Source organism: Elephantulus edwardii, unplaced genomic scaffold (assembly GCF_000299155.1).
Source record: "Elephantulus edwardii isolate Elephantulus edwardi_28Jun2011 unplaced genomic scaffold, EleEdw1.0 scaffold00018, whole genome shotgun sequence".
Lineage (NCBI taxonomy): Eukaryota > Metazoa > Chordata > Mammalia > Macroscelidea > Macroscelididae > Elephantulus > Elephantulus edwardii.
In genome coordinates this window covers 24,578,092-24,591,498 of record NW_006399768.1, presented here as the reverse complement: position 1 = coordinate 24,591,498, position 13,407 = coordinate 24,578,092, and the positions used below count along the sequence as shown (strand labels likewise).

General features: G+C 40.4%; 1 protein-coding gene across 1 annotated transcript in view; it reads left to right on the top strand.

Moving 5' to 3' along the window:
* LRP2BP (LRP2 binding protein) overlaps positions 1–13,407 on the top strand; it is a 36,189-nt gene that overhangs the window by 20,968 nt on the left and 1,814 nt on the right. Inside the window, exons 5-8 of the mRNA XM_006882243.1 lie at positions 7,257–7,399; positions 7,479–7,584; positions 10,322–10,545; positions 12,292–12,466. Of these exons, the coding sequence (XP_006882305.1) occupies positions 7,257–7,399; positions 7,479–7,584; positions 10,322–10,545; positions 12,292–12,466 (648 nt within the window). The remainder of the gene's footprint in view (positions 1–7,256; positions 7,400–7,478; positions 7,585–10,321; positions 10,546–12,291; positions 12,467–13,407) is intronic.

The window sequence follows — 13,407 nt, the reverse complement described above, 5'->3', positions numbered from 1 at the left end:
AGCTACTCACTCTAGTGTAAGTCCTTTCTGGGAAAATTTGACTTTTCTAAAGTCCTTGAGGTTCTCTCTGTTCTGCCCTGTAGCCCTATAGGAATCTCGCCTTGAGGTATTCCTCCACCACCAACTCTATAGGCCTCCTTCATGTATGGAGTGCCTGAGTGGTGTGATACCAAGTGCTCTCCTGAAGCAGTTTCTCATGCACCCTTTCTCTTGGAGCTTAATGTCTTCCTGTCTCAGGAGTGGCATGGTATTAGAGACCAGGGTTGCCAGCTCAAGCAATTTTCATGCAAGGGGTCTCAAGACAGTGTGCTTTCTCACAGAGTGCTAAGAAAATTATTTTCCCTGCTCAAAGTTCTGTATACTAAAGCCTCTTGTCCTGTTTGGTCCCTGGGATGGCCCCACAGCTGTAAAGGCAAGGATCCCCAGATAAAGGGAACTATAACCCCAGGGATGCCTCAACTCTGTCTCCCTCATGAAAAGTGCTCTTTCTCAGCCAGAGCCTCTTAGTCTCCTTCCCTATGTATTTCTTCATTTGAGATTCAGGCCTTGCAAAGCTCAACGTAGTTACCTTTTCCTAACATTTAGAAAAAGAGAATAAAATAATGGACAACATAAACGAAGACATTTTATTTTTACTATTGAAAAGAAACTAGAATCTCTGGAACTTAATTTATGTCATTTATTGAATGAATCTTTTTGCTTCTATTAATTATTTTGAATTTTTGTAGAATATTCTTGTATACTTAAAACTTTTAACCCAATGTTTAGAAACAGAAGATGAATAAATTATTCAATCCAGTTCCTTCTGAGGAAATATCCAATATAATATTCAGTAAAAATGGTCAAATGAAGTAATATTCTCTAGAAATGTTATGTGTGGTGAATGCTCTGGTACAGCCCCCCTTGCCCAAATAATTGAGCCAGGTGAGAGACGACAGAAAGATCCACCATGATCGAATCCCCTGGTTCTGGCCTGGTTTAAACACTGACTGAAATATTCCCCCAAGACCCCTCCTTTGTTAGAACATGCTGCTGAGAAGAAACAAGGAGATAGGAATGAAGGTCAAAGTAAGGATACTTTTATTAGAAAAGGTGCATTCCAGAAAGTCGGATGGGTCATTTCTCCAAAAGTAAAGTGGAGAGAAGACATTAGGCAACATGTGGCCTTGGTGTAATACAGCTAACTTATTTCCACATTTGGGCAAGCTTCTGGGCTTGAGTGTAAACCAACAGGATGATATTGTGGAGAGTTCAAACTTAGGAAGGCAGTTCTCATCAATTATTCTTGACATCACTAATATCTGCCTAAAACCGTAGGTGAGCGAGTGCATTCACCACAGGTAATATTTCAAAAGAAAATTACTTCATTTCAGCTGTTGACTGAACACTATATTAGTTATTTCCTCAGAAGGAAACAAACACTAGTTTTTTTAGGACTTAGGCACATAGGACCAATGTTACTGGATCTTCGAGTTTGACTGGGTAGACCTCGTGATAGCCACTTACTTTGAGCTTTGCCTTCTATTGGCTTCTAGCATAACTGCTCAGGCTTTCCTCATCTCATTGGTATCTGCTTTAACATTCTTTCCACTCAGCCTCATGTTATTTCTGGTTTACCCAATTTTGACCTTAACACCAAATATGAAGGTTATAACATAAATGAGGTTATCTCTGAAAAATAATAAATTCACATGCTCATATATTTGTCCTAAAGGAAAGATTTCCCAAATAAAGGTGTGCATTTGAGTTCTTTAAATAAAATTAAACATTTTATAATGTAAATACCCCACAATTCCTACATGACTTATTTTTAATAGTATATAAACTTCCAATTTAATTTTCAACTTTTCCTTGAACCTTTTTTCTGAACTATTCTTCCCTGTTAAGTCAGCCCAACAATACATATATTGTTATGTACTGTTGAGTCTGAATTGAATCATGGCTGACCCTGTAGGTTGTCAGAGGCAGTAAATCTCTAGGGACGAGAGCAGTTGAATTCAAACCACGTGCCTTCTGGATTGCAGAGCAACTTCTTACTACATACACAAATACTTAAACCTTCCCTTGACCCTATATCTTCTCTCCATTTTCTTCCCTTTAGAGCTAAAACTTCCAGAATGTTGTCTTCATAATTTGCTTCTCTTCCTTCCCTTTGAGTCATAACTTGTCCCTACTCTGGTAACTGCTCTCATTTGAATTACCACAGCTTTTTATGGCATCAATTCTAAAGGTCAAAATTATATTCATTTATCCCACTTTGCAACAATTTTTTTTGTTATTATTATTAAATTTTATTAGTTTTAATGAACATTTACAGGGATTTTGGGTTTTCATTCCTTCATTGCTGCACCATTCTCTCTACCCTCCTCCCCAGTTTGTTCTCTTCCCCCGCCATCCGAATGTCTGTTTTAATTGTCCAATTGCCACAGTGCTTGTCAAAGTCAGTTCTGATTAATCTCCTTTGTCAGTGTGTCCTTTGCCATTCCCTATCACTCCACCCTGCGAGAGACTTCACCGTGATTCATAAGGAAAAGGGGACAGCATAGTCTCTTAGCTACTTCCTGCTGAAAAGGGACGCTGTGGGTTTCAGGGTGAAGATCTTCTCTCACTACTCTAAAGGGCCCCTTTGGCAGTAGGAAACACATAGACTATTATGGAGATTGATTTTGGAATTTAGATGCACTGTTATTAATTGTGCTTAGTCATACATGTTCATATCCTTGAAGATGTATCATGGGGGTGTTGCAACCTAGAAGACACAAATTTAACTAACAAGTTATAAGTACATGAGTCAAAAATTATGGAAAAGTAAAAGAAAAGATTCTTTCATTGTTTTACAAACCCTCCCCCAGGTCCCCTCCACCATGTAGCCATCGCTCTAGACTCCTGTGATGACAGAAATACCTAGTCACATATCTCTTTTAAACAGTTTTCTCCCTCCTCTGTTTCAGTGCAGTATACATTATTGAACCCATCTTACTCAGTCTATCCCCAACCCCGAGGTCAGTCCCATTCTACAACAGTGGCATCATGTAATATTTGTCCTTTTGTGACTGGGATATTTCACTCAGCATAATGTTCTCCAGAGTCAACCATTTTTAATAATATTGCATGAGTTCCTTGTTTTTCAATGCAGCATAGTATTCCATTGTGTGAATATACCACAGCTTCTCTAGCCATTCGTTTGTTGATGGGCACTTAGGTTGTTTCCAACTCCTTGCTATTGTGAACAAAGCTGCAATAAACATGGGTGTGCTGCAACAATTTTTGGAACCTTTTATTGTGATTTAAAAGTTTAGAGAGGAAACTGGTTTTCCATTCAATAATTCATGCCTCCTATGGTTTGTGACATTGACTACAAATCCCCACATGGTAACAGCACAATTTCCACTTCTTTTTGTGCTTCCACTTGTATTTCTTTCTTACCTTTTTCGCTTTTCTCTCTATGTCACTGCTGCCCTGCCCTTTTCGAAAGTTGACTGCTTTGAGGAGTACTTTCTTCCATGATGTTATGAATCAAATGACTCAACCACAGGGGCAAGTGACTGCATAGGATTTCTCACAAAGTTGCTGAGAATTTTTCCTACTCCCCTTCAATCTTTTCTGCAACTTCCCCCTCTTTCCCTGAAAAGTAAAATTTAACTTAACTCTGTTAGCATTTAATATAGTTTAATTATCTCTTCATTTGGCTTCCATTCATCCTAATCTCTTCTCTCCACATATGTGACCTCACTTCAGAGGCTTTCTATGGTGACGTGACCAAAATGCTGTGTGCTACTGAGTTTATTCTAAATCACAGTGACCTCATGTGACAGAGTACAAATGTCCCATAGGGCATTCTAGGCTAATCTTTCTAGGAACAGATGGTCTTCTGTAGAACCGTTGTTTTGACCAGTGACCTTTCAATCAGCAGCTAAGCACTACTGAGTCAACTAGCTCTGGTGGCATCGTCAGTAGGGAGCTGTGCTGCCAACCCAGGGTGGTACCTCTTTGGCAGTTTGAATCTGCCCAAAGGCTCCTTACGAGAAAGATGGAGAATCTCCTCCTTTGCTGTTTACAGCCTCGGAAAGTTGCTGAAGGGTCAGCTATGAGTCTGTTCTGATTCAACAGCAATGAGTTAAGGTTAATTGAAATGTAAGTGCCATAATGTTGGCGGGGGTGGCGGTGAAGAAAGATTGTCTAACCATGTTCACTATTGAGTCCCCAGTCTAGAACAATGACAGACCCATATTTTATCCTCTGGCAGGTTATCAGAGGCAGTTAAATAGCATGGGAGGAGATTGTCCACCTTTCTTCCATGGAGCAGCTGGTGGTCTTGAACTGCATGCCTTTGGGACGGCAGCCCAGCTTCTTGCCACTAGGCCACCAGAGCTCCCTCACAATAGACTATCCACAAATATTTGTTGATTGATCTTGCAGTTCCTTGCTGATACCACTTCTCTCAGGCTCTCATCTCATAACTTTTTAAGAATTATACTCATAATCCTTGTTACAAACAAAATCAGTAACACATGAAGAGAGTATCATATCATAGTCAAGACTTAGCCAGGAAATTTAATAATAAAATGCAAGGAAATCCATGAATATACTACTTTAATAGCTAGCATGAATAAAAGGAACAACATAATGATTTCAGTATTAGAAAGCATTTTATAAAACTCAACATTTGTCCTTAAAATCTTTAAGAAGGAAAATGACTAGAGATAGTCCTTTATTAAGCAGAATCTCTCCTGCTCACACAGTCACTCTGATTACTGCCTCCAGAACATTTTGTCAATTCATCCCCAGCCCTTTGTTTTCATTCCTTCAATTTCAGTTGAGGTCACATTACCCTTAACTGGATTACACCGAAAGAGCTCCCTGGCTGCTCATCATTCAAGTTGCCAACAAAGCCAGGATTGCTAAATGCAGATCTAACCATGTACGGTCTATCTTTAAAACCCTAGCTAATTGACTGCAAAGTGGTCATAAAAAGGGACACTTTACTTGGGTGAATTTGCTTTGGCTCAGATTTTGGCTTTTAACTCTGTAGTCCAGAAATACGATTTTGTCTATTCCACCTGGTTGACCAAGTGGAATAATGTTATTAGCTGAACCAAGTTACTGAATTCCTAGCCACTGGTAGCTTACTTTCCAGTTAAGGCATTGTCTTAGTTACCTAGTGTGGCTGTAACAGAGACACCATAAGTGGGTGGCTTAAATAAACAAAAATTTATTCTCTTACAGTTTAGGAGGCTAGAAGTCCAATTTCAGAGGGCCAGCTCTAGGAGGCCCTTTTTCTCTGTGGGTGGTGGGTGAAAAAAAAAATTCCATTTCTGTCAGAATTTTTAGGCCCTGAATTTTATGGAAACCTCCACATGTCCTGGTCTTCCCTGACACTAAGGAGCTAAGTCACACAGGAGGCTGGATCTAAAATGACCCACTCTTCTCCACTCCTAGCCATTATTTTTGGGAGGTATGCAGGCCCCTGCTCTCCACTTTCTTTCTTCTGAAGTGAGATCAAAGATATTACAGGTCACACCCTAGGGAAACTTCCCTGACATCATATTTACTATTGAGATAGGATTAGGGAAATGTTGCATTCCATCCTTTATCTTCCTGCAACTATTTGGTTTATCAGACCACAGGGCTCATAGCTTCCAGATGATACTGTTTAACTCAAACATGCCTTTATTTACTTTTTTTTGGGGGGGGGACAAGGCAAAAAAATGAAAAAAAAAATTAATTCCATTTCCCCATATACTTAGGAAGGCCTATCACTGTGGTTGTGGGTTTTTCCCCCAGCCACGTTCAGTGGCTTCAGTAGAGTAGGTAGAGAACTGGGTTACATGCCAGGTCAGTGAGTGCCTCGAAGGGCAAGGGACACAAAGGAATGAGAATGCTGATCAATACAGAGGAAGGTGGGAAACCTGAGAACATGGAGGAGAGAGAGTGAAAACTGGTAGATTCGGTGGACGGCCAGCCATATAGTAACTCAAAAGTAGGATATCTTTAATGCAATTATGTATTTAAGTCAGAACAGTAAGAAAACAATCACATCTTTAGGTTCCATCTTGCCTAGAATTAAACCGGGCAAGCTTGATCATACAATTAACCAAAGGGAAACAAGCAGAAGAAAACCTGGTAGCACAGCAATTAAGCACTCAACTGCTAACAGGAAGGTTGGCAATTGAAACCCATCAGCTGCTCTTCAAAAAGCGATAGAATTCAGCTCCTGTAAAGTTCGCAGCCTTAGAAACTCTGTCCTACATGGTCACTATGAGTTGGAGTCCACTTTGCACCAACAGGTTTTGTTCCAGTTTCTTAGGGGATAAATTCAAAGGCAGGTAGTTCAAATCCACCAACTGCTCCACTGGAAAAAGATGGACAATCTCCTCTTGTGCAGTTTACACCCCGAAAACCTGCTGGAGATTCAGCTCTGAGTCAGTTTTGACTCAACACACAGAAACATAGTCAAGCAAAGGGTCCTAAAAAAACCCAAAAAGTATGCCTCAAAAGAGAAGATAAACATTCACTAATGGAAAAAGTAATTAATAAAAATTAACAAATATACGTTGAGTGAAAAGTACTATTTTTTTTTTTTAAAAAAAGAAGATTCAATGGGATAAAATAAGAGACAAAGGAGGTTCCAGCCAAGCAGCCTGCATCCCTCTAGTTGCCTGTCCCGCACCCCCAGTGTTGCCATGGTGTTCTTAGTGTCTGCAGCTCTCCCCACCCCCACCTCTCCTTAATAAAGAAACATTTGTTTGGGGCTCACAACTGTATTGCGAAAGAAGTTACTGAGTACTCTTACAATCTGGTAAGTTCCAAGAACTGTATCCTCAGTGAGTGCTGCTGATTCAGGTTAAGGGTAATTGTTGTTGTTGTTATTATGTGCCATTGAGTCATTTGCAACTCATATCGACCCAATGTACAAGAGCTCTAAACGCTATTCTATCCTGTGCCAACCGAGCCATCTCAAATGCTAAAGGTAATTAGATGGGAGTAAAACACATACTGAGGCATCTGGAGACATTAAAGTTGAGAGACCAAGCAAATGTCTTCCCTCTCAGAACTCAAATGAATGCCTCATCTGGACTTGTTTCCTTTATTATCTTTAGCTCCGCAGTTCGTGGACAACCAGACCCCCTGGGCATAGGTTTGTGCCATTACACACCATGCTGGAGGGTGAACACTACATTGATTGGGAGAAAATAATTTCGTCTGGGTAAAACGAAAAGCTAGTGATTTTTGTTTGTTCTTTTCCTTTGTGGAAGGAAAAAGGAGTAGAGTATATGAAGAAAATTATTGAATCTCCATGTCCCAAAGTGAAACACTTACAATTTGCGGCTGCTTACAACCTTGGAAGAGCTTATTACGAAGGAAAAGGTGTTAAACGCTCAGAGGTAGAAGCCGAAAGGTAATCTTGCTGGAGAACAAGGCTCTATATTGATGGCATGCTGAACAGAAAACAATTTGCCTTTGCTTTTCCTTTCTAGACTGTGGCTTTTAGCTGCAGACAATGGAAATCCGAAAGCTAGTGTGAAGGCTCAAAGTATCCTAGGATTATATTACTCAACAAAGGAGCCAAAAGAGTTAGAAAAGGTAACATTTACTTTTTTTTGGGTTATTTTTCAATGTTACTTTTATTTGAAAGGGACATCATGGTTGGAAAGGTGAAGAGTCAGCAAAAAGTAGGAAGACCCTCAACTAGCGATGAATTGACATAGTGTTTGGAGCTACGGGCTCAAGTATGTCAGAGATGAGGATGGCATAGGGGAGGACATGGAAGGGTTCAGATCTGTTGTTCATAGCCATAGGTGGACTCAACTCGATGGCACCTAAAAACAATATATAATGCTATTGTTGTTGTGCACCTAAAAACAATATATAATGCTATTGTTGTTGTGCACCTAAAAACAATATATAATGCTATCGTTGTTGTTAAGTGCTGTCAAGTCACTTGCAACTCATAGCGACCCTCTATGTATGACAGCTCTGAGCCCTGCTCTATCCTGAGTCAACCTCATTGTGTCCAACACACCCAACCCCATTACCCGAGTCACTGAGTCAATCCGCCTCATCGAGGGTCTTCCCCTCCTGCGCTGTCCCTCCACCCTCCCAAGCATGACGTCCCTCTCCAAAGACCGGTCCCTCCTTGCAACACGTCCAAAGTGTAGCACACTGAGCTTCATGCTAGTGTTATTTATAGTGATTATATTTCTCTTTCTTCTTTGAAAGGAGGGTGGTAGGAATGCAATTTTTATTATCATTTACATTTTACAGTTCTGCCTTACAGAGACCCCATGTATTTCAAAGTAGACAACAGAGTATTTTTAGTGGCTAATATTTTTTTTTGCACCGAATATCAAATTGTTGTTGTTGTTATGTGCCGTCGAGTCGTTTGCGACTCATAGCGACCCTATGTACAACAGCCCTAAACTCTGCTCTATCCTGTGCCAATCTCATTGCCTCTGACACACCCATCCAGATTACCCGTCACTGAATCAATCCACCTTATAGAGGGTCTTCCCCTCCTGCGCTGTCCCTCCACTCTACCCAGCATGATGTCCCTCTCTAAAGACCTGTCTCTCCTTACAACATGTCCAAAGTATGTCAGGCGAAGCCCCAGAATCCTTGCCTCCAAGGAGCAGCCTGGTTTAACCCTCTCTAGGATGAATCTGTTTGTTTTCTTGGCAGTCCATGGTACATTCAATACTCTTCTCCAGCACCACAGCTCAAAGGCGTCAATTCTCCTTCTATCCTCCCTAATAGATTACCAAAAGAACAAATATGTCTTAGAGAGGGTGTAGCCATAGTGCTCTCTCTTTGGAGGCAAGGATGATGAGGCTTTGCCTTAGATATTCCTTGGAGAGGGACATGATACATGGAAGGAGGAAGGGCGGCAAAGAAGAGGACTAACATGGTGACTGCTGCAATTGGCTGTACTGTGTCAGGAAATGTCAAAATGACACAGGATAGGACAGGGTTCAGATATGTTGTTCACAGGGTCACTATGAGTCATACTCAACTCAGCAACACTTAACAATATTTTTTGAAGTAAATTGCTAAGCCTTTCTTCTTCTAGCAGATCTAAGCGGGCTCAAACCTCTGACCTTTGGGTTAGTAGGCAAGTGCTTTAATCATTTGTACCACCAGAAAGTCACAGCCTTTATATCATATAAATATTATTTGTTGATGACCCTCGAGTCAAGCATGAGTCATAGTGACCCTACGAACGAAACAAAAAATAGGGTTTCTGTGAGCATGTTATTTAGGAAGTGGATGCCACTCTTGCTTCCAAATAATATATATATTGTTTACACACACACACACACACACACACACACACACACACACACACACACACGTAGCAGGAGTGGCATCCACTTCCCAAACATGTCTCCAGAAACCCTATGAACTTTGCTAAATGTCTATAGTTGTATGGGGGGCTTCAGGCCTTTTGTTCATAGGATCACTATGAGTCATGCCAGACTCAAGGGCAAACAACAACAAATATAAAAATTATATATATATACACACACACACATATATATACACATATATACATACATACCTAAACACTATGCTTCTGGAAACTCTATAATAATAGTTATAGAAAGGCTTCAATCATGCTCCACTTGATGACAATCAATAACAACCACACACTCATAGATATATTATAGATATCAGTAATTGAACGTTTTCTAAGAAATCCTACATTATAGATATCAGTAATTGAACGTTTTCTAAGAAATCCTACAGAAGGATATGTTGCATTTATTCCTATTTGTAAGAGGAACTAACACAAACTAGGGAGAGGCACAGCAAAAACTGAGACTACCCTCAGGCAATTGTAGGTATTTTTGCATGACATTCATTGCATTCATTGTAGCTGAGTATTAAACAAACATACTTGATGCTACTACGCCTCCTTCAATCTTGACAGCTGCCTCTCCGAAACCCACGTGCAGCTCTCCTCTTCTGTGTATACAGGTTTGACTCAAAAGCAGGAAGTCAATGCATGAAAGGCTTGTGTGTTCCTATTGACTTCCTATTTTGCTTTCTTTGTCATTATTACTCTTTGAAAAATCTTGCAATGTGGACAGTGGGTGCTCTGTCAGGGACTCTGAGGTGAGGTCTGTGGAGGCTGATCTCACTTGCAGGTATGTGAATTTGGTGCCATCTTGAAATACATTTCAAAGGGGCTAGACCTACTTCCTTGAGAGGAAGACAAGTATTAACATGCAATTAAGAGAAACTTTTTCCTCCCAGCATGCTCTTACTTATAATTTCATTTTGTGAATAATGAACGAAATGATAAAATTGTGCTCTACCTTAGGCATTTTACTGGCATTCTGAAGCATGTGGCAATGGGAATCTGGAATCCCAATGTGCACTTGGTCTCATGTACTTTTATGGACACGGCATCCGCCAGAATACTGAAGCTGCCCTGCAGTGTTTACGGGAAGCAGCAGAACGGGGAAATGTCTATGCTCAAGGGAACCTCGTGGAGTACTACTATAAGATGAAATTCTTCACTAAGTGTGTCATGTTTTCTAAAAGGTAAATTGTTGTTGTTGTTAAGTGCCATTAAGTCTTAGACAACTCATAGCGACCCTATGAAGGAAAGACCTGTGCACTGTTCATAGAGTTTCGAGAGGCAAGCCATTCTGGAAGTGGATGCCACTCCTGCTTCCAAGCTTGTTTTAATCGGGGAGCTCCACCAAACACTGTCCACCATGGGTAAACATTATCACATTTGGCACATCAGTGTCACAGTGTTTAGCATCACAGCAACCATGAGTTACCTCTGTACAGCTATGCACAGACCAGTGCTATACCACCTAGAAGAATGTTTGACAAAAAAACAAACCAGGCTTGAGGGCCGCAGATTAAAATCACTCACCTAAAAAAAAAATAAATAAAATCACTCACCTTGGGTTAGGTAGCATCTCTTTCTGTCCACTAGGCCAACGTGGCTCGCTCTCTGTTGTCGTAGTTATTAAGTGCCCTTAAGTATCGTTAAGAACAGCTCCTGTAGATGACTTTCAAACTGGTTCTAGCGCCATACTGCCGACCAAAAAGGGGTTTTAAATAGGAAGCCTTAAATAGTGCCTCAACCCCTTAGTGAATCAACATTCCACCCTGTTGCTTGCCAATTCCAGCCAACAAGCTTCTGTAGAATCAGCTCCTATAGATGACTTTCAAACTGGTTAGCTAAGGATATTTCTATAACTCATTAGAGCTGTTCAACATAACTCTCTGTAATATCAGAATATGGCTAGTGAATGTGGAAATGAGCTTTTAAATTTTGAAGAGTAACATCATCTTATTATCGTCTTAGGTGGCACAATTCTATGCCATTAGAATCCAGGATCTCAATGCTTTAGCTGAATTTTCTTAACATTTTTGAGCGTCACATTTTTAAGGAAAACATATTTCTACTGCAGGGTTATAAGAAATATTTATAAAAGCCTAAACATAATTTGGCCCATCAAGTGTTCACTAGGTAGTTTTTAAATTTCTTTGGGCATCCTCCAATCATTGCAGCTGAATATAGCTTGATATTGAAATGTAAAATTAGAATGTTATGTGCCGTCGAGTCGCTTGCGACTCATAGCGACCCTATGTACAACAGCCCTAAACTCTGCTCTGTCCTGTGCCAATTGCACTGTCTCTGACACTCCCATCCCAATTACCCCAGTCACTGAGTCAATCCACCTCATAGAGGGCCTTCCCCTCCTGCGCTGTCCCTCCACCCTACCAAGCATGATGTCCCTCTTCAAGGACTGGTCCCTCCTTACAACAAGTCCAAAGTATGTCAGATGAAGCCTCAGAATCCTTGCCTCCAAGGAGCCATCCGGTTTAACCCTCTCTAGGATGAATCTGTTTGTTTTCTTGGCAGTCCATGGTACCCTCAACACTCTTCTCCAGCACCATAGCTGAAAGGCATCAATTCTCCTCCCTAGTCGTTGTCCAACTCTCAATGCATAAGAAATGATTGCAAAGACCATGACCTGTATCAGATGCACCTTAGTCTCCAGAGTGACACCTTTGCTCTTCAGTACTTTGGAGAATAACAGCAGACTTTCCCAGAATAGCTAAAAAAAAAAAACAACCCCAAAACAAAAACCCAACAAACCATGACATTACTATTATCTTAAAAGAATCTATGGACTTTTCTCTGGTCCTATAAGGCTTCGTATAGTTTCCTACTTTTATTTGTTATACACTTTCTGGCCACATAATTTTGCACAGAGGTCATCATAACTGATATCCTATGTCATTTCAATTTAACATCTCCAACAGGATTGCTGAATATGATGAGGTTCATGATATTCCCATGATAGCCGAGGTCACAGACTGTCTCCCAGAGTTCATCACCAGAGGTATTGCCATGGCGTCTTTCTACCATGCACGGTGTCTTCAGCTTGGCTTGGGTGTCACCAAGGATGAAGCAGCTGCCAGGCAATATTATTCTAAAGTAAGTTGTAGAAAACGAACTCAAATAGAACTTACTGGAGTTTTAGATGAGGTTTGGACATCTTTATGCATTCATGTTTTCTCCTACTTAAATTACTGCGCAGATAGCCTCTGTCCACAGAGAGGTTATCAGAATTGTAGACAATTTGCAGACAATTCTGTCCGATTCTTATAAGCATGATTAAGCTTAGATGGTGTATATGCTACTTTGATACAAATTATTCCTTTTCATCTTGGTACTATCTGTACAGACTTTAATGCCAAATGTCCTTCCGTGATTCACCGTGTGGAAGTGGGGACCTCTATCTCTATTCTAGCACCTTCACAGTTTTTTTGTGTACGGCATCATCCACACTTTAGGTTGGTAGTTTGAGATAATTAGTTAAAATAAGTTTTTCACATTTTAATTCATAAGATTAATTTCTTTAGATCCCAAATGGATTTTACTTCTGAAATAAGGCAACTGTTTGGAAAAGAAAGGGTTGCAAGTCATTATGAATAGTAAATACAAGTAAATGAGAAGGGAAAAATCCCAACAGTGTAAAAAACTTTATCAATTAGGTCCATGTTATCGATAAAGCACAAATTATAATTACACCCTAATAAAACTGTTGATAAAAATTGTGAAATACAAATTGTTCAGCTTGAACAGAGCAACAATTTGCAAATCTTTTCCCCAAATCTGTTTATGACAATGGTCCCCAAATCTGTCAACATACTAAAATCACCAGGGGCTACAGTTAGGTGCCATCAAGTTGACTACGTCTCATAGCAATCTTGTGAACAACAGCTCTAAACCTGGCCCCATCCTGCTCCATCCTCTTGATCTCCTTGATATTCAAGCCATTGTCAGTCACTGTGTCGATCCACCTTGTTGGATTTCGCTGACCCTCCACGTTTCCTTTCCCAGCACGATGCCTTTATTCAAGGACTGGCAACATG